Source organism: Haliotis asinina, chromosome 1 (assembly GCF_037392515.1).
Source record: "Haliotis asinina isolate JCU_RB_2024 chromosome 1, JCU_Hal_asi_v2, whole genome shotgun sequence".
Classification (NCBI taxonomy): Eukaryota; Metazoa; Mollusca; class Gastropoda; order Lepetellida; family Haliotidae; genus Haliotis; species Haliotis asinina.
In genome coordinates, this window is record NC_090280.1 from 102,192,802 (window position 1) to 102,218,566 (window position 25,765).

Consider the following 25,765-nt stretch of genomic DNA (forward strand, 5'->3'; position numbering starts at 1 on the left):
GATTGTCTGATGAAAATTAAGATTATTTACATACTACCACCATATAGCTGTAATATTGCTGAGTGCGGTGTAAACCTAAACTCCACTTTTCATGGGTTTGAATGCAAATGTCGGTTCAATTATGATCCAGGTCCTGTAATCACAAAGGTATAAAATAAATGATATTCGTTTTAAAAAAAACTACTAGGGAATGGGAAAAATACTCAAGGGACTCCAAACAAGATCTAACATAAGGACATAGAAAATTGAAAATATTGTTAAAATACTAACATACATATTTCATACGGTGTTTTGTGGTTAGAAGTTTTAGGTTTGGTTGAATAAGACCTGGATTTCAATTTTCACCATGAGGTTAGTATCCCTAACCACAAGATCACGTGTAGGCTACTCTCCTGTATGTCAGTAAATACAACTATACCATTTAAGAAAGTAGGAGATATTCCATTTTACGAGCATACCACTAACCAGTGCTGATGCATATGAGAACATTTGATTGGCTGATGGCTCCATGCATCCTGCATCATTTGTGGGGATGCAGATGTCTCCTGACAAGATGTTCATTGTCATCACAGTGTAATCAGTTGTAGTATGTTGTTGCATGTTCATGTGCTAGACCTCACTTACAGGACAAACTGACGATAACCCTCTCACAACATATATCCATGTCTGTACAATATTTATTTCACCAAAAATAACTTTAAATGATCATTGGAATCTATATCACATATGGACATTGCACTATATTCTTATAAAAGTTAATGCTATATGTGTTGTGTAAAGCTAATTGCTCAGGATATAGAAACAATTCTAACATAATTAGTAATATTTGGGGGAACTGAACAAGATCGTAAAAAGAATAATTTATAATATACCATTGTATAGTCTTGATTACAAAATACATTTCCCACTGAAATGTGAAAACAGTTTGTGAATGATTTCGGCTTATCACTGCTTTAAACAGCACTGATCCATGAATAATTAATGAGTGTGGGTTTGAATCCCTGATGTGACTTTACTTAAACAGCAGTGCCAGAGTAAATCTGTACATTGAGAAAGTGTAAACCCAAATGTAACACATCTTGTATTAAATTAATGCAGTTACATCAGATGTGTCACCTTGATTTGTGTTAAAACCTACATTCATGTAGGACTCAAATGTTCACCAGCTTGGTGAGACCCACGAGTCCAGGTCTGATGCTGACACATGAATGAACAGGGACTACATGAAAACATTCCTTGTATGTCCAAGTCTCCACAGTTAATAATGGCACTTTACACGACGGGAGCATTTATGGTCCTTCTCTACAATAATATAAGGATCTACTGGCGGTGTCCTCTGTTCTTACACTATTAAGGACACCCTTGAAACACCATACTTATATTCACATACTTATATTCACATTCACTCTCTCACATTCTAATGACAAGATTTTTCACACTGGTCTAAGATAAGCTGTTCCTTAATCGCTGGAATGTATGGAGGTACCACGACCCAACAATACACAAATGAAAGGCGAATCATGATTTTGGTTTTCCACGAACCCTAAAAATTGCATAGCCGACACAAAAGTAAACTATGAGAGTTACAGTGTTTGCTAATAGATACATATACATTGGTAGAACAGTTCCAACTCGTTCCAGCACCACGTCTGCTGTGACAAAGTCTGTACCATTACGTCCACACTGGGGATACGAGTCCAGGGTCACATTCGAACATCTGTAACAAAACATACAAAACTGTGGGTTTCTGGGGTCTAATCTTGAATTCCCATTAGTTTGGAAGGTAAAAAGGTGAAGAATTCTTCAAATGGTTTTGGACAGTGATGGGGTAGCCTGGATGTCAAAGTGTTCACTCATCACACTGAAGACACAGGTTTGATTCTAAACATACAATGTGTGATTACTGAAATATTGCTAAAAGTGGCGTAAAAAGGTGATACAAGCAACAAAAGTTGTACCTGCATTCTCTTTTGGTAACTTATTACAGGATACGAGCAAATCACTTGAATATTAAAGAAGGTTACATTGATAACATTATTTTGTATTTACCACCACTAATTTACCACCATTAACTGTATGAAAGAACATTAATCTAAAAATTAATTCTTTTACTTGAAGTATGGGAGAAAACAGTGTAAAACCGGAGCCCCGAGGGATTTCCCGACCCAATGGTTTTATATTGTCTACAAAAACCAAGGAAAAGTGTTTTCTCTAACAATTATACCGTCAGTGATGGACAATTACAATGTAGATGATCATTTAATGAAGCTACATAACAATAACAGAAGCACTCGTAAAATCAGTTTCACGATAGTAACTGTAAGCATATCATTTAACCCCAGCAACTTCATCTGCCTGGTGGCCATGTGCTAGAGTATCTGCATACAGATCTGACATTTGCAGTTCCAATACCGCTTGGGAAAACATTTGTAGTGTGAGAATCTTCAATGATACTTTTCAATTGATTTCAAACACGCATGTATCATTTGAATGTTGATGTTCATGTAAAGTTAGGAAAAGTAAAACGGTCTAACTAACGAAAAGTAAAACTTGGGAAGAGGTCTTTCTAGCGAAAAGTAAAGCCTGTCCCTCCAAAAACAAAAACCTCAAATGCGGTTATTCTGGGAGAACAAGAGATGACCTAATATATAGTGGGTAGCACACTTAGGTTTATATATCAGAAGTAAACACTGCCAGTTGTTTGCTGCAAATGCCAGCCTACACTGACGGTACTCATGAATGGGGGACAAGTCAGCCTACACTGAGGATACTCACGGAATAGGGGTGAAGTCTGCTAACTCCAGGATCAACATGGCACTGAGGGTGTGTCCAAACACAGACAGGTACCGAGACCAGAACAGCCATGGTGGCATCTGAGTGATGTACAACCCACCTGGGAACAAACTGGCACAGGTTATATTGGTAATGGTGTGTGGTCCTACGTATAGAGCTCAGCTCACAATTCCATTGAAGCTAAGCAACATTGGGTGTGGAAAGTCATTGGATGGTTCACCGTGTTTGGCAGCTTGTCTCCTGAGAATTTCTTGGACTTCTTTCCTGCCCCAACACAAAGCACATGTGATACATGTTGTCTCAACTTCGGTAAGCAAGTTTGTTCAAAATTGACTCTGTTAATCCAGGAGAAAATGGGTACCCGGTGGGATATGTCACGTGACCATTAACCTTCAAGCGACTGACATTCATCTTGCGTTATGTAGGGTAATAATGAATGGTCTGTGCTATGAGCATGCTGTCAGTGTGGATTTAGTGCAATACAAACAGACTGATGAATTATAAAATTATTTACTACACCTAATTCTAGGAGAGTAAACTATAAGACTATTCCAGACTATTACCTCAGATACATTATGGAAAAGGTATGGCAGGAGTTAGATATTTATCACCAGTCTAGTATTCAATACATGCTTCCATGACAGATATACGGCTGACAGATATATCTCCTAGCCACTGGAAGTTCATTACTATTAAATTGTACACCCAAGGTCAAACAATTGTTACCAATGGCAAGACACAGCATGACACATGGTCCACAAGTGCACTGTGGTACTGATGGTGAAAAAGAGGTACTTTGCAATGCTGAGTACAAACAGGTCACACAGGTCAGTATATACACAGGTCAACTGAGACACAGGTCAGTAGACACACAGGCCAACTGAGACACAGGCCAGTATGTCTGGAGTGATGTCCCCTGATGGAAAACTCCAACTCACCAACCATGATGAGGGACACCATGGTAGTGCTGGTGACGGTGATGGCCAGCTGAAGTTTCCAGATTCCTGGACCAATCATGAAACCTATAGCCTGCAAAACAACAGATACATCCAGATAAACATCAAGATGTATATTATCTATGTCTAGGGATATACTACCTACATCCTGGACTAGATTACCTTCATCTAGGGCTTTATTACCTACAGCTAGGAGATACTACCTAGATATTACCTACATCCAGGAGGATATCACCTATATTCAGGAGAATATTACCTACATTCAGAAGTATATTACCTAGAGCCAGGAGGATATTACCTAGATCTAGGAGTATATTTCCTACATCCAGGAGGATACCACCCACCTTACAGTTGAGGAGATGGAGAATCATGACAGCCAGCGAGGCGAAGAAGACATCGGCCATGGGTCGTAGTCCTGCCATCCAATAGGTTATTGTGAAGAAACACACCGGCAAAAGAAAGGACAAGGGCAGTTCACTTGTAATTTTGGCCAGATATAACGAGGACAGCCGATACATTCCCGCTCCCCTCTCCTTCAACTGAACCGGGCGTTCTTCAGAGACTGCAATCAACAACATGTAGTATTTGATTCCCCTTGCCTCAAAAAGGCCGGAGCTAGCACAAGTGTTCTTATTTTGGGATTACACCAAGTCAGAGAGCATTGTCAACCAGCAACGTGTTGTAATATTTGGAAACAACCATCAGACTTAAGATAAGGGTATGTGGATTTCTGTTCTTTTTCCCTGGTTACCATGGTTACACTTACAAGAGAGAATACCATCAAAGATGGTGATGAAGCCCATGTGACCGATACCAAAATACAACTGCAAGTGAAAACAAACATTGGGTGAGCGAAATATTTCAGTAAGTAGCAGAATGCGTTAATCAAAGGTTTAATTGTGTGTGAGAGTGTGTGAGTGAAACAGTTAAGAGTTTTTGATGCATGTAGCAATATTTAGGCCAATTAACTGTTGGAGACTGCATACAGTGTCTGTGTGGGGAATCAAACTCTTGACCAAGGCATGAGGAGATAGCACTATAAACACTGTGCTCTTCTACTGCACCTAAATGAGTACAAGATGTCAGATTTTGCCAAACATTATGGGTCCTAGAAGAATTTTCAAAAGTGGGATTAACAGAGACAATCAGCATTGGAGTTATTTACTTGAAACATCTGTATGACTTTCATATGACATGAAATGAGGTTTAAGAATAAAAAATTGTTAGCTTTACAGGCAAAGTGGGAAGAAGGTAGTATTTTGTCATCAGTGAGTGAGTGAGTGAGTGAGTGAGTGAGTGTGAGTGAGTGTGAGTGAGTGGTATGTATTCGAGGCAGGGACGGATACAGTTTTTGAGACAGGAGGTGGCAGAGTTCAGAAACCTGTCTGTGTGTGTGTGCAAACACACAGTTCATTTTTCAGTTTCACACATTTTCACATGAGTTCAGTGGTCACTGAATAAACTTTCAGGACAGCATATGATGGGGGTTACAAGCAAAGCAAAGGCAAATCACAGTTTGCTCACAAGCCTATGGAGGCACTTCTGTAACTTGACACAAACAGGCCACCCTAAGTCAGATGATCTCAAGTATTTCCTGTAGACATCTCAGAACAGCCAATATGTGTACAACTCACCAGACCCATCCTGTCCCTCACAGAGACAGATGTCCGAGGCATCTGAAACCAGATGATTCCAACGACAACAGCTAGCACCAATGAGCCAATGATGGCGTGCAAAGAGAGGATCCGACCATGTGACTGCTTATATGTCCGCCACATGTGCATCTTGTACTGCGTCCAGAAACTGGTGGGATAGGGACTTCCTTGATTTGGGTCGTAGTCAAGGTCAGGGTCAAGGTCAGGAGTAAATACAAATTTGGCTTCCTGGCCTGTCTTTGTTGATGAAGGCAGTTTGGGTTGAACTTGGTCTGAAAGGTGTTAGAAGCAAGGACGGTGGAAGTTGTCTAAACCAGCACTCATTGAGACTGAGAACAAAATTTTGTTTAGTCAGTGTGCCGGATTGCAATGCTGATGATAAATGTACAAGCTGCAGACAGGACTGAGATTTTGTGCCGGTGTTGACCACTTGCTGGATTGGACAGATACCGATTTTGACAACTTCCACTGTATTAGTATGTAAGTTAGGCATCATAAATTGATACTTCCTCAGATAAATCAATAGCAGTAAAGATGAATCTAAATATTGCAGATTCCATTTATCCAGTATTCGCAGGGCCATTGATTGGTTAGTTTCAAGGGCTGTACAACACAGTAACAAGCCAGTGATTGGTTAGTTTCAAGGGCTGCACAACACAGTAACAGGCCAGTGATTGGTTAGTTTCAAGGGCTGTACAACACAATAACAGGCCAGTGATTGGTTAGTTGCAAGGGCTGCACAACACAGTAACAGGCCAGTGATTGGTTAGTTTCAAGGGCTGCACAACACAGTAACAGGCCAGTGATTGGTTAGTTTCAAGGGCTGTACAACACAGTAACAGGCCAGTGAGAAAGCATAATGATTAAATCAGCAAAGTTAAATATGACCAATTGATCCTACCTGGTGGGGATATATCTGTTTTTCCAAATTGACCTGGTTTTATGACTTCTGCATTTCTGGGATGAAAATAAAAATAACGTAGAAACAGCATATTTGTACAGTGTTTGGAATACCTCCCCATCCAACAGTCTGGGACAAGCTATTTTCAACACGGACTGCCAGATTTTCAAATTCATGTGTCCGACAGTTGGGTTAAAATTTAGACACATGTACATAAAGATGTTTTGTGGGCAGTTAAGTATTGGTCAGAGTTAGCAAAGTTTTACATCTAACCACCTCTGAGGTCTGGCTGAAATATTTCGGTGTTTCAATTTTTATGCACTTGAATGCATGCATACTGTCAATAGATATTCATTTCAGACTCTTCATCAGTGAACAAGAAGCACTGTTTTGTGTTCTGGTATGTGGCAGTGACTGATATCATTGTAGAACTGTGTTATATTTGTATCATATTTTGCATAATATTGTCTCAGTTAAGATTCAGTAGAAGGATGTTACTGTATTCAGTGATGACGTCAAAACTAACAAGAACACTTGTATCTGTGTTATACCACTACATTAAAGCAAAAGCAATGCAGGTCTGAGATATTCACCATATTGCTGACATGCGAGAAAACAGGAACATTACTCACATACATAATAACATTTCATCAAAGATAAACAAGATTCTCACAAATCTAAGGGACACAACTCTATACAATGAAATAAAATATTATTCCCTTGACATCTGGATACCTCTTGTCACCATCTGTCAGAAAAACCCACACAAGAGGTTGTTAAAGGGTACCTGGAAGTACTATCTTGTGTTCTACTCAACAGCCTCCCCACAGCATCACTGTCCTGCTTCAACACCTCCACTGCAACATCAACCACAGCTACAAGTAAACTGTGAACTCACATAGTGTCACAATGCTGTTGGTAATTACTATATATAGCCTTTTTATCTTAAGTATATGTCTTTACTTACTGATTAACTACAATAATAAACCTCCAGTGATGTCATTCTATTGTCTCTACTGGCAGTTTCAAGAGCATGCTCCATGAAATCCCATGGATTTTCTGAGGAATGGCCCTTGACTTTGAATTATTACTGAATTACTCCTTGTTCTGAAGATCGATATAATTTTGTCTTGCTATCTCTGAATACGACCATAAAACATCACATTACTGAAAATTTTTAATGTATGGTGATGATACCTAGTTTCTAACTTGCAACCCTTTGCTTACTAGCGTAGACTTTTCTTCCACCAGGCTACAGAGGATTGTTGAGAAGACTGACATAGTCTGTAGGAACCATGTGCTCATCACAAGATGGGTAGTGTGGGCAGCACATGGGTAGTGTGGGCAGCACATGGGTAGTGCGTGCAGCACATGGATAGTGTGGGCAGCACATGGGTAGCACGTGCAGAGCAAGTTGTCAGCTGCCAGTTGTATCCCAGTTGATTTCAACCATAAATACCAAATATTAAAATGATATCTAAAGTATATCTTTGGTGGGTTCCTACGTTGGATCAAAACTTCGTCAGTTGGCCCTCCCCAACTTTCCTCTGCTGTGAGCTTACTTTTTCAAACAAAACCACAGAGTCGGTTTTGATCCTTCACGAAAGACATCTACTGCCATGAATATAAAACAAGAAGCTCATCCTCAGTAGCCTCAGTGTATCTATATCTCATTCTGCTGGGATAAATATTCTGAAACAATTCACTACCAAGAAATTTGTGAAAAGGTTGAGCAAAAAGTGAGATGGAGATGGTGACATCATTTCTGAAACAAAACTTTGATGGCAAGCAGGACCAAAGTACCTATCACAACAAAATACCCAGGACAACTGAGGATGGTTTCAGTGAAGACTCACACATGAAGTCTGCTGGGTTGCAATGGGGGATGCAAGGCAGCCCAGCATCAGCGAAGAAATCCAGTGCTTCTTCAGTTTGGCCAAAGTAGGCAACCTGTTGGATATATATGTGTTAAAGTGAATGTGCATGTGGGACGACTCTACGTAAGGGACGGAAATATCACATATCCAGCTTATCATCCATGATTCTTGGACTTAATACATAACTAAAACATGCTAATTACCACAAAGAATATATTTCTAAGAATACACTTATGACATTTAATAACATGACATATGCTGAAGCTAGTCACCATGTCAATTGAACTGTCTCTAAATCCCAAAATCAAAGTCCTTAACTCTAGATGTTTATGAGGTTGGCATGTACACCTTTCCAATCAAAATCATATCATTTCACAGACTATGTGTTAGTCTCACCATTTATATGTAATCTATGAAACATCCTACTTGGAAATATAATCTTTCCAGAGCATTAGAACCATCTCTCCATCTAACAGAATAACCTGGCAAAGGCCAAAAGGGTTATAAGTGAAAATGAAACATTGAGAAATGATATCCTGTCACATACAACGAATGTAGAGACGGTAGCTTTATCAACTTTCTCAATATGTTGTCACTTATTTTACTGATGTCAGGTCTTCCAATCGATTGTTAACAGCAAGCTAACCTAAAAGCATTTACATCTGATGGAATGACCATATGTGTCAACCAAGTCATCTAGTTTGGTCACCAAATCACTTTATTCACCTCCAAGATGTGACTGGGACCAGAGTAAGAAGGGACAAGAACAATCTGGTCTGCTGCTTTGATTGACCTTCACAGGTGTGTTATGTTAAGAGAACACACACGTAATGGTGTGTTTGTGACTAAGAATCCCAGTCCTGAAGTATGTTCTCAAACCAATCGCAGCTATACTGGAGGACTGACCTTGCCCTTGGTGAGCAACATCAGCTTGGTGAACATGTAGTACATCCGACTGGAGGGCTGGTGGATGGAGACGAGGACGGTTTTGTTGTAGTCACATGTGTAACGCTTCAGGAGAGACATCAGGTCACAGGCTGTGCTGGCATCTAAACCCGTCGTGGGTTCCTGAAGTGGTCGGGATACAGATACAGTTGTAAGAATATGCATGTTAGTTAGAAAACACTAGTGCATTGGTGCCACAGTCAGAAAACACAGATGAGCTAGGGTGATTGTCAGAAAACAGATATCAGTGTCTGAAAACAAAGGCAAATAGTGTGAACATATGACAACAACAGCATACTTTAAGAAGCTGAGAAACCTTGAAGTGGTGATAATGGGGGTGACTGCAGGTGATGCTTAGTCAGTTCAACTGGTCAGTATTGAAACTCGGCCAAGTTAACATATGCATTTGAGTTAACTGTGAACTGGGTTTATTCAGACACTATGGCTGAAGGCTTACATCTAACAGCATGACATCTGGATCCATCAGCAGTTCGCAGCCGATGCTCGCCCTCTTCTTCTCACCCCCAGACAAACCACGCTTTAATGCGCTACCCATAACTGAAACACAATCAGCAGTGTCAGTCCTCACATCCCTGTAAACTCTAGTCTTCACATACCAGTAAACTCCAGTCTCTACACACCATTAAACTCCAATCTCCACATACCACAAAGCTTCAGTTTCCACATCAAGTCCAAGTAAACTCCAGTCTCTACACACCAGTAAACTCCAGTCTTTGTAACAGTATCTTGCCGTGTTCTGCATTAGGTGAAAGTTGTGTTTTAAACGATTCTGTTTTTTGCATGCTACCTGTTTGTCCGAAGTGCTCAATGTGTCTTCAAGAATAAACAGTCTTGGAGTTACTACCGACCTTCGTGTAACATATTCATAGTGTACAGGTACAAAATGAAGAACAACACCTTCAAACCAGTATTTCTACCAGTGAGTTGGCTTTTAGTGCAAAATCAAGCTCAAAACCCATGAAATGTGTGAATGTGTCTACTCAACGCCATATTGTTGAACTTCTCACATATTTACTGTGTCTGAGGCTACGGTAAAGAGAATTATCGACACACCAACAATCAGTTCCATATTTTGTAAGATTTGTTCTTATTCTTGAGGAAAGGTCAACTTTATTTCAAGCAAATCGCTATAACTGAACGTTTACGTTACGTTTTGCGAATTTGAAAATCTATGTCATCACAGGCATATGATGCTCCATTTCAACCACTGTGTGACATGGAACTTTACTTTGTTATCAAACAAGTGTAGGAGGAGGAGAAAGTGGCTTATATCCTCAGTGGCATTGATGATGAAGGACTTCGTAGATACAATTTTGGGGACTCAACAGAAGATCAGAAAAAAGATCCTGTCCACATATGGAAACAGTTTGAGGAGCAACTCAATGCTAGTCAAAAACTTCCGAGTGGCAAGACTGAGAGTGCACTTCTATCAAAAAGCGCAAGGTGAAACTCTTGATGAATTTATGACGAAGTGCAGGGAACAAGCTAAAAAATGTGACCTCACTCCTGATCATCCTCGATATTTCCAGGGTATACGTTCCAACGAGTCTCTACTATACCCTGGACGCATCTACGGGTCGGTCCGACAAATTTATTACCTCCCTTTGCTGGCTTCACATTCTCACAATAGCCAATCAGCTAGGCCGTCGTTATAACCGAGCTTGCCAGTGTCAAGAAAGGTAGCGGTCGCGAAAGTTTGCTCGCAGTGTGACTCAGAATTTGGGGAAATCACACAGACATATTTTTAGGTCCGAAACTTTAAAAAGAAATACATGTGTATGTGCAAAAACTCTTTCTACCTGTTTCAGAGAACCTCTGCATGGTTTGCTTTGCCAACTTTAATCTGTTAGATAATTTGAAAAGCGAAAGCGAGTTGTGATTGGTTCGCTCAACTTCGCAGCGTAGACACCTGATTGAATAAAAAGTCAGCCAAGGGAGGTAATAAATTTATCGGACTGAGCCGTGGATGCATCCAGGGTATAGTGGAGACTGATCGGAACGTATACCCTGGAGATATCGAGGATGACTCCTGATGAGCTCAATGAGAAAATCCTGGAACAAATCATTGCTTCAACTCCAATTCAAGATTTCCAGAAGGAATTGTTAAACAAGGCGAAAAAGGTTACACTGTGGATGAGAGAGTGACTTAGTTTTATGCCGCACTAAGCTATATTCCAGCAATATGGCGGCGGCCCACTGTGGATGAAGCCCTAAAGCTAGGTAGAGCTTATGAGGTGACTGAGGTGGTAAACAGGGACACTGGCAGAACATGTGCATCACAGTCAAATATTCAAGGAAACCATCAACTGGTTACAGCAGGCCATCAAGATAAACCTCAAAGCAGCAAGGTAAAGCACGCAGAGGCAGATCACACAGTAGAGAACGACATGACAAAGGAACAGGAAACCAGGATCAACGACAAATTGACATGATAAACGAATTAGATTCTCTATCATTCGAAACCATTAATGTTCAAGTGTCTTCTCTTTATCTGGAAGAAGAGGAACGTTATTGAGATGAAGCTTTTGCCTCTGTTGGGGAAGATATCAACAGGAATGCCAAATGTAACATCAAGTTGAAAGTGGACAAAGGTGCACAAGGCAACACCTTGCCTGTTAGAACTTTCCGTCAGATGTTTCCAAACAAACTGGATGCTGAGGGATTCCCCCAAATGGATGTGATCAAGTCAGAGATGCATACCAAACTGATTGCATACAATGAAACACCCATCAAATGTTTTGGGTCCATTAACATTCCATGTAGATATGAGTGTGCCAAGTGGCAACAAACCAAGTTCTACATCATAGATGTGAATGGTTCACCAGAAATAGGTCAGAGATCATCATGCAATCTTGGACTATGCATTGTGCTATCACGTGTGTAGACTCTGTGGGCGAACTTCAAAAGGCCAAACTGAAGCTTGACACAACAGTGATCAACACTGTGAGTGTTCTTCAGAGCAGGTCAATGACATAAGAGCAATGCCAGCACCTTGTAACAGGAAGGAAGTACAGGAATTTTTAGGACTGATCCAGTACCTATCACCTTTCATTCCCAACTTGTCAGAAAAAGCATCAACCCTCAGACAGATGCTTAAGAAAGATGTGCCATCTTAAAATAGCTTTGACGTGTTGAAATCACTGCTTGGTGCTGATGCAACCCTGTAGTACCATGATGCAGCCTCATCGGTCATCCTACAGGTTGACGCAAGCCAGAAGGGTTTAGGAGCAGCACTCCTACAACCGAATCAGACAGGTGAAGAGCGACCAATTGCGTATGCATCAAAGTCTTTGATGTTCGAAAACCAGATATGTGAATATCGAACATGAACTCTTGGCAGTATGCTTCGGTGTGGAAAGGTGTAAGACATATATATGTCTATGGATGGAAGTTCCACATTATCACAGATCACAAGACTTTGATCATGATTCTCAACAAGAACATCACCTCAGCTCCACCAAGGCTCCAACGAATGATGCTCAAACTCCAAGGATATTGCTACACTATCGACTACAGACCTAGAAAGCAACTTACCTCACCTGATTTTGAGCCATCTCCCTAATCCTGACAACAAGGAAGGAATTGATCTTGACCTGAGAGTTGACCATGTACAATTTCTCAATACAAAAGATTTCAGTTGTACAAAGTTTAACCAGGGCAGATCCAGTATTGAATCAACTAACAAAGCTGATCATTCTAGGTTGGCCTGAACCAGCAGCATGAGAGCCCGACTCCAACCAAACCTTGGGATTATGTTAGGACTGATCTATTCTTGCTTGATGGGGATCACTATTTGGTCACTGCTTAGAGGTATTGTTAGATGCAATCGTCACCAACTTTGGGAGAAGTCTCTGGCATTTGAGCCCAATGTAAATGACTGTAAAAGATGTCTCAGGAAACTGTAACAGTCGGCACACCAACCTCATCCAGTGGTTTCTATACCACCAGATCGGAGCGTTCAATCTGACCACCTATTCGTTTTGGTAATGAATGACATTTAAGTGTTTTGCACCAGTTTCAACTGGCAAGTTGATGTTGTTGACTCCTTCATTCAGTGTAGAAGCACAGAACTGCTTCTAAGGTATCATTGCTCATCACAGTTGTTAGGTTTGGGATTTACATTTATCATTTATGAGTCAACATGTTGCATTCAACAAAATGTTCTTAAACTATTTCATCTGAGTTCATTGTGCAACCAATTAATAATGTATCAGCGTATGTAAGTGGCTTGCCGTGTTCTGCATTGGGTGAAAGTTGTATTTTATACGATTCCGTTTTTTGCATACTGCCTCTTTGTCAGACATGCTCAGTGTGCGAGCGTCTTCGAGAATAAACAGTTAAACAATACTACCAACCTTTGTGCAACTTATTCAGTCTCCACACACCAGTAAACTCCAGTCGCCACATACCAGTAAACACCAGTCTCCACAACCCATCCCTGTAAACTCCAGTCTCCACATCTTGTCCCAGTAAACTCCAGTCTGCATGTCCCATCCCCCTGCACTCCAGTCTCCACATCTTATCCCAATAAACTCCAGTCTCCACACCCAGCAGACTCCAGGCTCCACATTTCATCCTACAAAACTCCAGTCTCCACAACCCATCCCAGTAAACTCCAGTCTCCACATCCCATCCCAGCAGACTCCAGGCTCCACATTTCATCCTACAAAACTCCAGTCTCCACATCCCATCCCAGCAGACTCCAGACTCCACATTTCATCCTACAAAACTCCAGTCTCCACAACCCATCCCAGTGAATTCCAGTCTCCACAACCCATCTCAGCAGACTCCAGGCTCCACATTCCATCCTACAAAACTCCAGTCTCCACAACCCATCCTAGTACACTCCAGTTTCCACATCCTGTCCCAGTAAAGTTCAGTCTCCACATACCATTAAACTCCAATCTCCACATCCCATTATTGTAATGTCTTTGGTTAATCTCTCTTCTGTGACTCAACATCCTTAATTGTATATTATTTCTGAGTTTACTTTCTTTAGCTAAAGTATGCAGTACAAAGATAATAATCCTTGATTCAGAAATAAAACAAGGTATTAGCAACTAAATCATAAAGAAGGAAAAACCCTAGCTTGAAACAAAATGTCTTTAACAGGTAGATGAAAATGATTGGTTGAAAAACTGAAATTCCAACAGGCACACTCGAAAAAGCTTTATGATCACCCTGTGGCACACTTGAATGAACGACAATTTTATAATTCACACCCTAAACATGACCTTCTACCAGTCACTGTGGGCCAACTCACTTATGTCTTTACAGTCATTCAGATCCAGAGCGTCCAGGATATCCTGTATACGAGACATCTTCACTTGGTGGGGCATCTTCTCCGGGAGCTGTATCATGGCTGCAAACTAGACAATGGTCCTCTTTTGAAATACCTTTTGAAACACCTTTTCCTGGTAATCAGAATTCAGTTTTTCAGCACCAATGAGGCGATAGTTAAATGAAATCTTTGGTGAAATCAATTAGCACCAATTTGTTGCCATAACACCAGGACACACAGCAATATTCCAGCTTGTGATAGAGTGTAAATATTTGTGACCAGACAATCCTGTGATCAACAGCAGTAAGAGTGAATAAGAGATCGAGGGAAAGAGAGAGGGAGATTTTACACCGCTCTCAGCATTATTCCAGTTTGGTGGGGACACCAGATTCCCATCTAAATGAAATAATGAAGGCAAGATGGCTCAATCAAGTACAATACGGAAGAAGGTGTGAAAACCAAGGGATGTTGCTTCAGCAGCAAATTTGTCTGAAAAGCTATCATTTGTGGTTGTTAGGGACAACCCTGTCAGCTATTAGTAAATGTTTGTCTGCCAATGCCTCCAAGATGAAAGTGTTATTTACTTACATACAAAGTTTCTCTAAGTGTAAGAGCACTAAAAAAGACGTCTTCTTGCATCACATAGCCCATACTCTTCCGTAATCTGCGAGTTAACTTGTGACCATTTAGAGTTATCTCCCCTGATTTCCTCACAATTCTGCCCGCAACAGAATTCAAGAGTGTTGTCTTGCCGGAGCCTGAAAATTAATAACAGAAATTTGTGATGAAAGTATAAATATACTGAACATCATTGAAAACGCACCACCTGTAAATTTTGAAATAAGGCAATAGAATGTTTTGGAAATGGAAAATTAATGGTGGGAATTTTGATAATAACACACTAGATCGTAAATAACGCTCTACAGTAAAAAACGGATCGTTCGAACACATCATCGAACACATCACATGAAAACAACAAAATTCATGCACATCACACACGAAGGGCACAAATTGCATGCAGAAAGCATGCTGTTCAGGGGTATAAATGACCTTCGGCACAAAACTGTTCTCTTTTTCGCAGTACTTTCGTAAGTAAAGTTTTTTCGCCATGCCAAGATTGTCACCAGAGGAACAAGAACAGGCCTTGGGTATGTTGCAGGTCGGCGCTTCAAGCAGAAACATTGCACGATGATTTGGGTGTCATCATTCGACCATTCTGAGGCTTGCTAACAGATACCAACAAACAGGAACCAGCAGGGACCGGCAACGCCCAGGTCAGGCACGTGTTACCACCCCTCGTCAAGATCGAGACATTGTACGGCGCCATATTCGGGATCGAACCTTGCCCGCTGCCAGAACCGCCAACGCTGTCCAGGGTCGACGTGGTTTGATCAGCGCTTCCACCGTCCGACGCCGTCTCCGTGCGGCAGGGTTACGTTGTCGACGCCCTTATGTTGGACCCATCCTGACTGACAGGCATCGCCGTGAACGCCGACAATGGGCTGAACAGCATCGTGTGTGGTTGTTACGACGTTGGCATGGTGTGGTGTTCTCCGACGAGTCGCGTTTTCACTTGCGAAATGCTGACGGGCGTCTACGAGTATGGCGTCGACGGGGTGAACGTTATCATCAGGATTGTGTTGTGCAAACCGATCGGTGGGGTGGAGGCAGCATTATGGTGTGGGGAGGGATAAGTTATCACCACAGAACCGCTCTGATTGTTTGTCGTGGCAGAGTGAATGCCGTTTACTACCGTGACAACATTCTTCAGAACAACGTCGTTCCCTTCTTTCACCAGCATCAAGATCTGCACACATTTCAACATGACAATGCACGAGCCCACACTGCACGTGTTTCGATACAGTATCTGGCTAACAACAACATTCCTCTACTTCATTGGCCTGCATTGTCACCAGATTTGTCACCCATCGAACACTTGTGGGATTACATCGGCCAACACCTCGCACGTCGTCCGCAGATCAACAACCTTGGGGAACTCGACAATGTCTTGCAGCAAGAGTGGAATGCAGTGCCTCAGGACTTTATTCAGAGACTTATCCGTTCAATGAGGAGACGTGGCACAGCTTGTGTTGCTGCTAACGGGGGTCATACACGCTACTGACTTTCCATTTTGACTCCATCTTTATTTCATTGTCAGCTGCATTAAATCATCACTGTTCTGCTTGATTGTTTTTTGCTTCTTTTCTTTATCAAACATTGGTCTACACAAATATGTAAAATTTACATAGATTGCTCACTTCTGCTCTTAGAAATCCACAATTTTAGGGGTGGTGCGTTTTCAATGATGTTCAGTATAGTTCGGTTCCTCATTGTCTTTTCCAACATAAACGGCTTGTGTTGGGGAAGTTGGGCTTGTAGGAGCTGTCAGGTATGGGTGTGGAGGCTGGGCTTGTGTGTGTTGGCAGGACCTGTCTGTGGGGCAGGACCTGTGTACGTTAGCAGGCTTGTGTGTTAGTGTATGGGTGGGGATGGGGTAGTGCTTGTGGAGGCAGAACTTGTGTATGGAGGCAGGGCATGTGTGGGGGGAGCAGGCCTTGTGTGTGTGGGCAGGGATTGTGGGGGCACCGCTTGTGTGTAGAGACAGGACATGTGGTGTTGGGTGTGAGGGGGCCGGGCTTGAGTGTGTGGAGGCAGGGCTCGAGTGTGGGGGAAGAGCTTGTGTGTGTTGGCAGGACATTTATGTTGAGGCAGGGCTTGTGTGTGGAGGCAAGGCTACATGGGCAGGACCTGGGGCGTGGGCAGGGCTTGTGTGTGAGGGCAGGACCTGTGTTTGTGGGCATGGCTTGTGGTGGCAGTGCTTGTGTGTGTTGGCAGGACTTGTGTGTGTGTCTGTGGGGCAGGACCTGTGTGTGTGGACTGGGCTTGTGGGGGCAGGACTTGTGTGTGAACGCAGGACTTGTGTGTGTTGGCAGGACTTGTGTTGGTGGCAGGACCTGTGTGGTCAGAGCTGGTGTGTGATGGCAGAACTTGTGTGTGAGGGCAGGACCTGTGTGTGTGGACTGGGCTTGTGGGGGCAGGACTTGTGTGTGAACGCAGGACTTGTGTGTGTGTTGGCAGGACTTGTGTTGGCGGCAGGACCTATGTGGTCAGGGCTGGTGTGTGAGGGCAGAACTTGTGTGTTAGGGCAGGACCTGTGTGTGTGGACTGGGCTTGTGGGGACAGGGCTTCTGTGTGTAGGGCTCTCACGAGTCCAAAATATTGGACTCGAGTGCTCGAGGGGTCAGACCCGACTCGGACCTGAGTACCCAGTCATCTGGATGCCTATCTAAAGCTAACATTCAAGCATACACAACTTCTAGGCTATGAATAATGAAACCTGTACACATGAATGTAAACTTTATTGAATAAGGAATTGATATTCAACGTCAATGGAAGTATCTATTACCTCAGTACTATTGCAAAAAGCATGTGAAGGGAGAGTAAGTGTCATTGTGACATTTAAATCTCAGAATTTTATTCAACTTAGTATAAAAGTTGTTTAACAAATGATCATAGACTCAAATTGCTGTTATTGGTTTGTATTACAAGGGGGTAACCGCAGCTGTTAGAACAGTGACACAAATATCCTTGCGATACGTGATGAGCGTTAGCTTCGACTAACCCTGCTTGTTTTCGGTGTGTCATTTAATGTTCACAGCCCCCTTGTAATACAGACCAGTAACAGCAATCTGAAACTATGATCATTCGTTAAAAAAACTACATGTACTCTGAAACATAATGTGCAATTGGCAAGTTAAAATTATGAGAATTCGCAATCTTAATTTGAATTTGTTCGATTTACTTTGTCTGTTTAAAGTGAAATTCATCGGTTCGTTTCTTTGTGAACTGCAAACAGACTGTAGACGATATGTCACAGTCAGTGAACCTTGATCATGGTTAAATTGCAGGAAAGCATGTGCGCAAGCTGGAAGATAGTTAGACAGATCATTCATTAATTGGTACTGCTTTAGATAACCTGCAGTGATGGAACTCAAAGAATAAAATATATAAATGCACTCACATATAACCGACAGTTGTTAGTGACAGTTATATAGCCATGTGTGTTTACGCTGGTCCACATCTCCGTAGTTGGGGCAATGCAAGGTACTGTTTTGAGTTTTGATATTATATTCTCCTTGCAGTCTTCATATCACGTCATGATGTAGTTCTGAATATTGTCACGGTACATAGAACCGAGTAATTTGGGTTCAATGCTTCACAGAAAGCCATGAAACCCTCTCCTTTAACAAAGTTCAATGATCACATATTTTATCGCACATAAGCATTTCTTTCTCGTAACAGCTTCATACCATTTTCTGTCAACAGGCTTGCGACTTTTGCTAATAAAAATTACAACAGTGCCTAGCTTTGCTTACTGAGCTGGGCTTGTTTTCTGCATACAGTGCTTATTTGCGGGTAAAAGCAACAGAGGTGGAATTTCAGGGATCAAAAATGCGTCCAGACTTTTGACTTTTCTCACGACCATCCATTTTGATTGCGTGAGACGTTTAAAATTATCTCCCTTGCAAGTCCTCGACTCCATTCAATTGGACTCGAGTCCTCCTTTAACCAACTCGGACCCGAATACTCAAGTACTCGTGAGAGCCCTATCTGTGTGCGGGCAGGGCTTGTTTGTAAAGGCAGGATTTGTGTGTGAGAGCAGGACGTGTGTGTGTGTGTAGACTGGGCTTGTAGGGGCAGGGCTTCTGTGTTTGGAATGGGAAGGACTTCAGTTGCAGAGTTGTGTAATACAAGCACGGTCAAGTTACTACTGTTTTATACAAAATGCAAACCATTCTTAAGCTTTTAGCTTTTCTGCACAATGACAAGTGTCAACCAAGTCAGCGAGTCTGACCACCTGATCTTGTTAGTCGCCTCTTACCACAAGCATGAGTTACTGTAGACAAAGTCTACCCTGGATCTTCACAGGTCTCCAGTATATAGCACATAAACTAGCAGGCAAAAGAGAGCAAACACCCTTATTAATGATCGATAAAATAGTACATCTAATGTAACCAGCATTTTGGACAATGCATCAAAAGTGTCTCTGAGAAACTCATCACAAATGAACAGCACATGTCATGTAATGGAAAGAAAGGTAGGAATTGCACAGTTCAAAGATACAAGAGTCAGTCATGGAAGGTCTCGGTCATGTCAAGTCTCTGGTCATGTATACACCTCTAGCAGTAACACATGCCCAAACTCGCCATCTCATTGATGTTGTCAGCAGACAAGTGATGTCATTCAGAACGCCATTCCTCTTGTTCCTGAGAGCATCTGCAAGTTCTTCTCGGTTCGCTTGGGGCCGTGATCATCTTCTTACCTGGTGGTTCTGGTGATCCTACAAGTGCTCTGTGGGGAGTAATCCGGTGAGCATGCTGGCCATGGAAGAACTTGGATATTCTGGGCATTCAAGAAGTTCTGGACAATTTACCTGTGTGGGACCTGGCATTGTTTTTCTGCAGTAGTGGTCCCTGTTGTTGCTGGCGAAGTTTCAAAAAAATAGTATGACCAGTTGTGTTCTTTGATTCCCACCAACTCCTAAACACACCTCCAAAAGGATGCACTTCTTGGACACAGTTCAGCGTGAGTCTTTATCCCATGCAATTGTACACTCGCACCGGGCCATCATCATGGAGCATAGTGAATCCACTTCCGTCTGTAAAAATCACTCACTGCCAAGTTCGTACCAGCCAGCAACATACAGTCCTTGCCCACTGTAACCTATGACAATGATGTTCCTAGGTCAACTGATGACATATCCTAGTTGTTGCTGACACGGTTGCACATAAAGAGTACGCAGGTGGCGGTCTTCCTGTCGGATCGTCATACGTGGTCCTCTTGATCGTGGCCTCTCTTGGGTGCTGCCAGTCTGCCTGTAATGCAGGGACAGCCTGACAATGGTACCTTGTGTACAGTTCAGGGTCCTAGCAATATGGCTGTTGTTTGCACCCATCTGACTCAGCTATGGCCCTCTTTCTTTCATGCGCTGTTAGCCGTGGCATAATTTCAGTAGTTTTATCTGTCACCTGAGATGTATGGCCACCGATTCACTGCCTTTTTATACCAGTTCTTCACATGCATTTTGCAAAATCTCCAAGACGCATGTTTTGCCATTTTTCACAAATGCATGTGCCAACATGCTGCCTTTGGGTCAATGATTAGTCAGTGTGTGGGCAAAAAGTTCTGGCCAAAAATGGTTTTACTAACTTGAACAACTTTGTCAAAATAAAAAGTGTTCACTTTCTATTACCCATGAGTTCATATCATAATCCATATCACCTACTGGTATGACAGAGAAATAGTAAGTGTGGTTAGTTTTGGCAATATTCCAGCAGTATCACTACGGGAAACAGCAGAAATGGGCTTCACACACTGCACCCATATGGGGATCTGAACTCAGATCGTTGGCATGAGCACCAAATGTTTGAACCCCACCAGACTACCCCACTTTCCCTCTGGGTAGATGAAACCCAATGTAACAACAAAAGTCACCCTTGCAAGCTGAGTTCAAATCTGACATCACATCAGTAGTATTTCAACCATTTAGTGATGCACTAACAAGCATTTAGTGATATATGTGATAGAGCTCAATGTGAATGAAGATTCCTACACAAAACATTTCAAATTATAAACTCTGGGTGTGTAGAATGTGTTGTAAAGTAATTAGCTAACATACCACTTGGGCCCATAACTGCAAGTATCTCTCCACTGTGGACGCTTCCAGTAACACCTGCGAGAATTTCCTTGGCATCAATTGTCACATAAATGTTCTTAAAACATAACTCAACTTGTGGTGAAGTCTTCATTGTTATATCAAAGTTTCCTGGAAACAGAACAAAATTATATTTTAATAAATCAATACAGAATGAAATTCCAACAAAAGAAACCAAACAATACAACAAATGAAATACAGTGAGAAAGGCATATGTGATATCCAGACATATTCATTTTGTGCCAGTTGTCCAGATAACTGAATAGGCAGATATCTGGATTTCTGTCATCCACGCTTTGATTTTGATCCATTACAGACAGTCAGTTTTAGAATGTAAGACACTGCTTTTTCAGAAGAATTGACCATAAGGCGAGGTGTGTGGATATTTGAGGACCGAGTATCCTAGGTCTCGCTCTATATTAGATATACTGTATTTACTGTAATAAGCATTATCTGTTAAGTTGCTTCCTGACTCTAAAATGCATAAAGTAGACTACAAAATGAAAAGAGACAGATTTTGAAATCTGGTTTCAGATGATTTCAAACGGTAACTAAATAGCACCAGATAAGTAATAAGCATTATGCAAAGCATGTACAATGTGAATGCGAATTAAAATTATGCAAAAATTAAGTACCACCCCCCTCCATTCTACCCTTTTTCCATATTTTCGAAGATTTTTTTTAATGTACCAAAATTGTTGATCCCCCTAGTATGTGTACAAAATTGATGATCCCCCTATCTCCCCACAACAAGATGGGTGACCCCCCATGAAAATCACCCTAATACCCAACCATCCTAGTCATAAATTAGGAACAGTCCCTAAACACACAAACAACATATTTCCTTTAATGTATTTTGATTAGCACCCAAAACAATTATTAATTTCAAGGCAAATATTATTTTGGACCTGAAAGTGACTGGGTTTAGCTCTATGCTGGCTTTAGCAATATTTCAGCTGTATCGTTTTCGTACCATGTTGAAAACAGAACCTAGATCAGCATCACAAGTGAGCGCATCACCACTAGCCTACCAAAATGGATGAAAAAGAAAAAATATGCATATTACTTTACCAGCTGCAGATACACCTGCAGATACACATTAAAATCATCCAATATAGTGAATTAAGTAAGATTTATCAAATTGCAAGGTCACAGTCTGTTACAGCAGTATCTGTGGGATAAAAACCTTAAATTACCTGATATCCTAATGATCGCCACCGTCACACAATTTCGTCAGCGAGATTATCGATTCTTCTGTGTTGGACATAAATAGACCTACTTTCCATCAGACTAAATTAGTCTGCAGAACTCATTAAACTGAACTTCTGATCTTACGTGACAGTGGTTTAGCGTCATGTGTCACGTGTTTCAACAGAAACTGTTTCTGTGAATTTTGAAATTATTGAGATACGTGAGTTGAATACTCAAAGTGTCATTTCCTATTTATCAGTTAATTGGGAGAACGAATGCGTTGACATTTCCAGCCAGTCCCAGCTGACATTTCACAGGCGTGGTGCAATTTGACCTTAAAAGGCGGACATAACGGCATACCTTTAAAAGAGGACATTGAAAGAACTACCCGGGTATCAATTCCAGCAATCAAGAACAGTTCATCAGGCCAACAGACCTCCAGACTCCGTTGGTACTAAAAGGGAAAGTAAGTATAGTGCAGGTACATTTTATATTGTGTAATGCAACCAAACACTCCATTTAAACACGGCTTGGTTTATTTGTTTTATGATAAATGAAATTCAAACCCGATACATCAGGGGGACAGTCGCTTTAAAACAGAATTGATATATAGTGAATATCACTCGTGTGTCTTTGGATATCAAATATATCACCAGGAGCTGATGCAAATATCCAAGGTTTGCAGAGTGTATTTTCACTTTTATCAACGAGTGTTGATATATTAGGCAACGTAAGACATGAGGGTGAGATTCTGCTTATCATAAAAAAATCACTCTTCATTCGTTTTCAACGTAAAAATGTTGATGTGCAACGATGTCATAGCATTGTGGAGTCATCAGGTCCTTGACGTCATAGCATAGTGAGTCATGTCATTGATGATGTCAGGGCTTTGTATAAAACATACTGTCAAAACGGTATCTCCAGGGTGATATGTAGAGATTGTGACACTTCATTTTTCGCACCCATCCTCGAAATCTCCAGTATACCACTGGAGTAGAGATTTATTTTGAACGTACACCCTGGAGATATCGAGAATGTTTTCTCACCTTGTCCGAAGTCATCCCGAGACACTCATTTATTACTCGCATCACTGTTTAATAATTTTGCAAAGTTATTACACGTTGTGTAGTAACATTGAGTGATGCCGTACGTATGACATCAAAGTGTTTTACAGTTACGACGTCACAATGCTAATACCTCTGTCATAATGGTATTAGACCTTGCTTGACTCGCTCGTTAGATACCAAACCATTCACTCGTGTCATAAAGTATCACTGCCACGTCATAACTCTGAACCCTTGTGACGTCATACGCCTAGCGGTATTACACCAGTGTAATATTAATTTGTCGTAAAAATATTACACTGCAGTATCACCCATGGGAGTGATAAAATGATATATTATTTTTCACATCTTGTCCGATATCATCCCGAGACATCCATATCTGACCGAGGCCGTGAGTCGAACTGTGACATTATATCTTTATAAGCATAAACGCAATGTATTCACCGGTGATGTTGGCTGAGTGAAGCAACTACAAACCAAGAAACGGGGTGCTATTCCAATTCAGGGCAAGAGTTCACTATATATTACAAAATACATGAGGGTAGAGACAAATGTATTTCTTAAGTATTTATGTTTTTGTAATAGACAGTATAAGGTGGTGGTGGTGGTGGTGATGATGATGATGATGATGATGATGATGGTGATGATGATTGAATATGCCTAGGAGCGTTTTTGAGGTTTATCGCTTGCTGAATAATGTCATGTGTTACTGGTAATAATTAGTTTACATTTTTTTTCATGAGCTCTTTTGTGACATTTTTATTTACAAATAAATGAATGCAGTAAAGAGGCCACTATTGCTCCGGCACTGTCAGACTGGTATGCTCGTCATTAGCTCAGGGCACTTGCCCCCTCCACACACGACCCACACAGCGAATGATGCTTCACCCAGTATCCGAATATCCGAACCCAGCAGAACCCGTAACTTTGCCCACAAGGAACCTTTTTCCCACATGATATATATTTGTGCTGGCCACAAACATTTTTTGTGTACTTGAGACAAATCACAGGATGATTTGTTTTGTTAAATGTTTTGGTATACATGTAGATTAAAAGAGATTAAACATCAACTGCACTTCATCGAAACTTCTATGCTGCTTTGTACTTCTTCTAAATGCAATCCATAATCACTTTTTACCCACTAGTAAATGGTTAAAGTGTTGTTTACAGTTCTTTTGACATATGTAGTAACACTGAACGGACAGATAATTCATAGATAATTGTTTATCTTTATGAAACAACATGGCCATGTTTGTAGGCATGGATGCGTCTTAGACTGCATACTGGCCTACGTAAAATAACAACGTAACATCATGGTCCATGACTCGATGGACCTCAGAATCAAAAGACAGTGGATGACGAGGGGAAGAGGAACGAACGACACCATAATGTCGCTTAGGCATGCAATGACATGGTGTTGCACAGTCAGTTCATTGTATAATAATCTACATTTCTGCAGATCTTTGTAGAATATTTGATGCTATGGTAAAACCGATTCTCTGCTACGGTTCAGAAATTTGGGGTGTTACCCACAGTAAAATCATCGAACAAATACAGATAAAAACATGTAAATATTTCTTAAAAGTTGGTAAAAAATACTTGCAACAACATGGCACTAGGTGAATGTGGCGGATTCCCTCTTCAGCTTACTTATATGTCAAGGGCAGTTAAATATTGGTGTAGACTTTTAACTCTCCCAAGTTGTAGGTTGCCCCACCAGTGTTTTTTAATGCTATAGTCACTAGATGAATCTGGACGAACGACTTGGGCATCTCACATCAAGAATATACTATATAGACTTGGGTTTGGCTTTGTCTGGATTGCACAGGATATTGGTAATATTGATGTCTTCATGGCTGTTTTTAAACAAAGACTATCTGATAATCTTTCACAAGACTGGTTCTCATCGCTACATAATACAACCAAGTGTTCTAATTATATACTCTTTAAGTCCACCTTGAATGTCGAATCCTATTGCCCCATATTTGAGAAATTCTTTAACAAAATTTAGATGCGGCAAATATAAACTTTGTTCTGAGACTGGCAGATACAACAATATCCCTTATGATTCAAGATTCTGTCACTTCTGCTATCAAATGAATTTGTATGTAATTGAAGATGAAATACATGTTTTACTTTATTGTAAAGCCTACCTAGACATAAGAAAAAAGTTTCTGGATAAATACTTGAAACACCCTATATCACAACACAGTTTTATAAACATTATGACTTCAAAAAATATAGATGTTATAAAAAACTTATGCCTATTTTTACATAATGTTGGGAAAATAAGAGATTCTGATGTATTTAGATAACTTCTAATTATACCTATGTTTGTATTTTGGGCCACTGGCCTATTACTGAAT

At 41.1% G+C, this 25,765-nt stretch overlaps 1 protein-coding gene across 1 annotated transcript; it reads right to left on the minus strand.

The window, feature by feature from the left end:
• Positions 1-647: 647 nt before the first annotated feature.
• On the minus strand, positions 648-22,672 carry LOC137285307 (uncharacterized). Its single transcript, XM_067817645.1, has 15 exons — positions 22,341-22,672; positions 21,109-21,255; positions 15,018-15,187; positions 14,412-14,517; positions 9,585-9,685; positions 9,089-9,250; positions 8,162-8,255; positions 7,093-7,162; positions 6,306-6,361; positions 5,384-5,676; positions 4,516-4,573; positions 4,094-4,311; positions 3,732-3,822; positions 2,776-2,893; positions 648-1,717 (listed from the first exon to the last, which is right to left on the minus strand). Exons 2-15 carry the CDS (start codon positions 21,236-21,238, stop codon positions 1,519-1,521), a joined length of 1,866 nt encoding a protein of 621 aa, XP_067673746.1. The 5' UTR covers positions 21,239-21,255; positions 22,341-22,672; the 3' UTR covers positions 648-1,518.
• Between the last annotated feature and the right edge of the window lie 3,093 nt (positions 22,673-25,765).

What these genes read in the sequence shown, in the direction of transcription:
- LOC137285307 (XM_067817645.1), bottom strand. Translation starts at nt 21,238, where the DNA reads ATGAAGACTTCACCACAAGTTGAGTTATGTTTTAAGAACATTTATGTG. An exon ending in CACTTAGAGAAACTTTGTAT is followed by an intron (nt 14,518 to 15,017) that starts GTAAGTAAATAA and finishes ACCATTGTCTAG; the next exon opens with TTTGCAGCCATGATACAGCT. An exon ending in TCCATCTCCTCAACTGTAAG is followed by an intron (nt 3,823 to 4,093) that starts GTGGGTGGTATC and finishes GTTGTTTTGCAG; the next exon opens with GCTATAGGTTTCATGATTGG.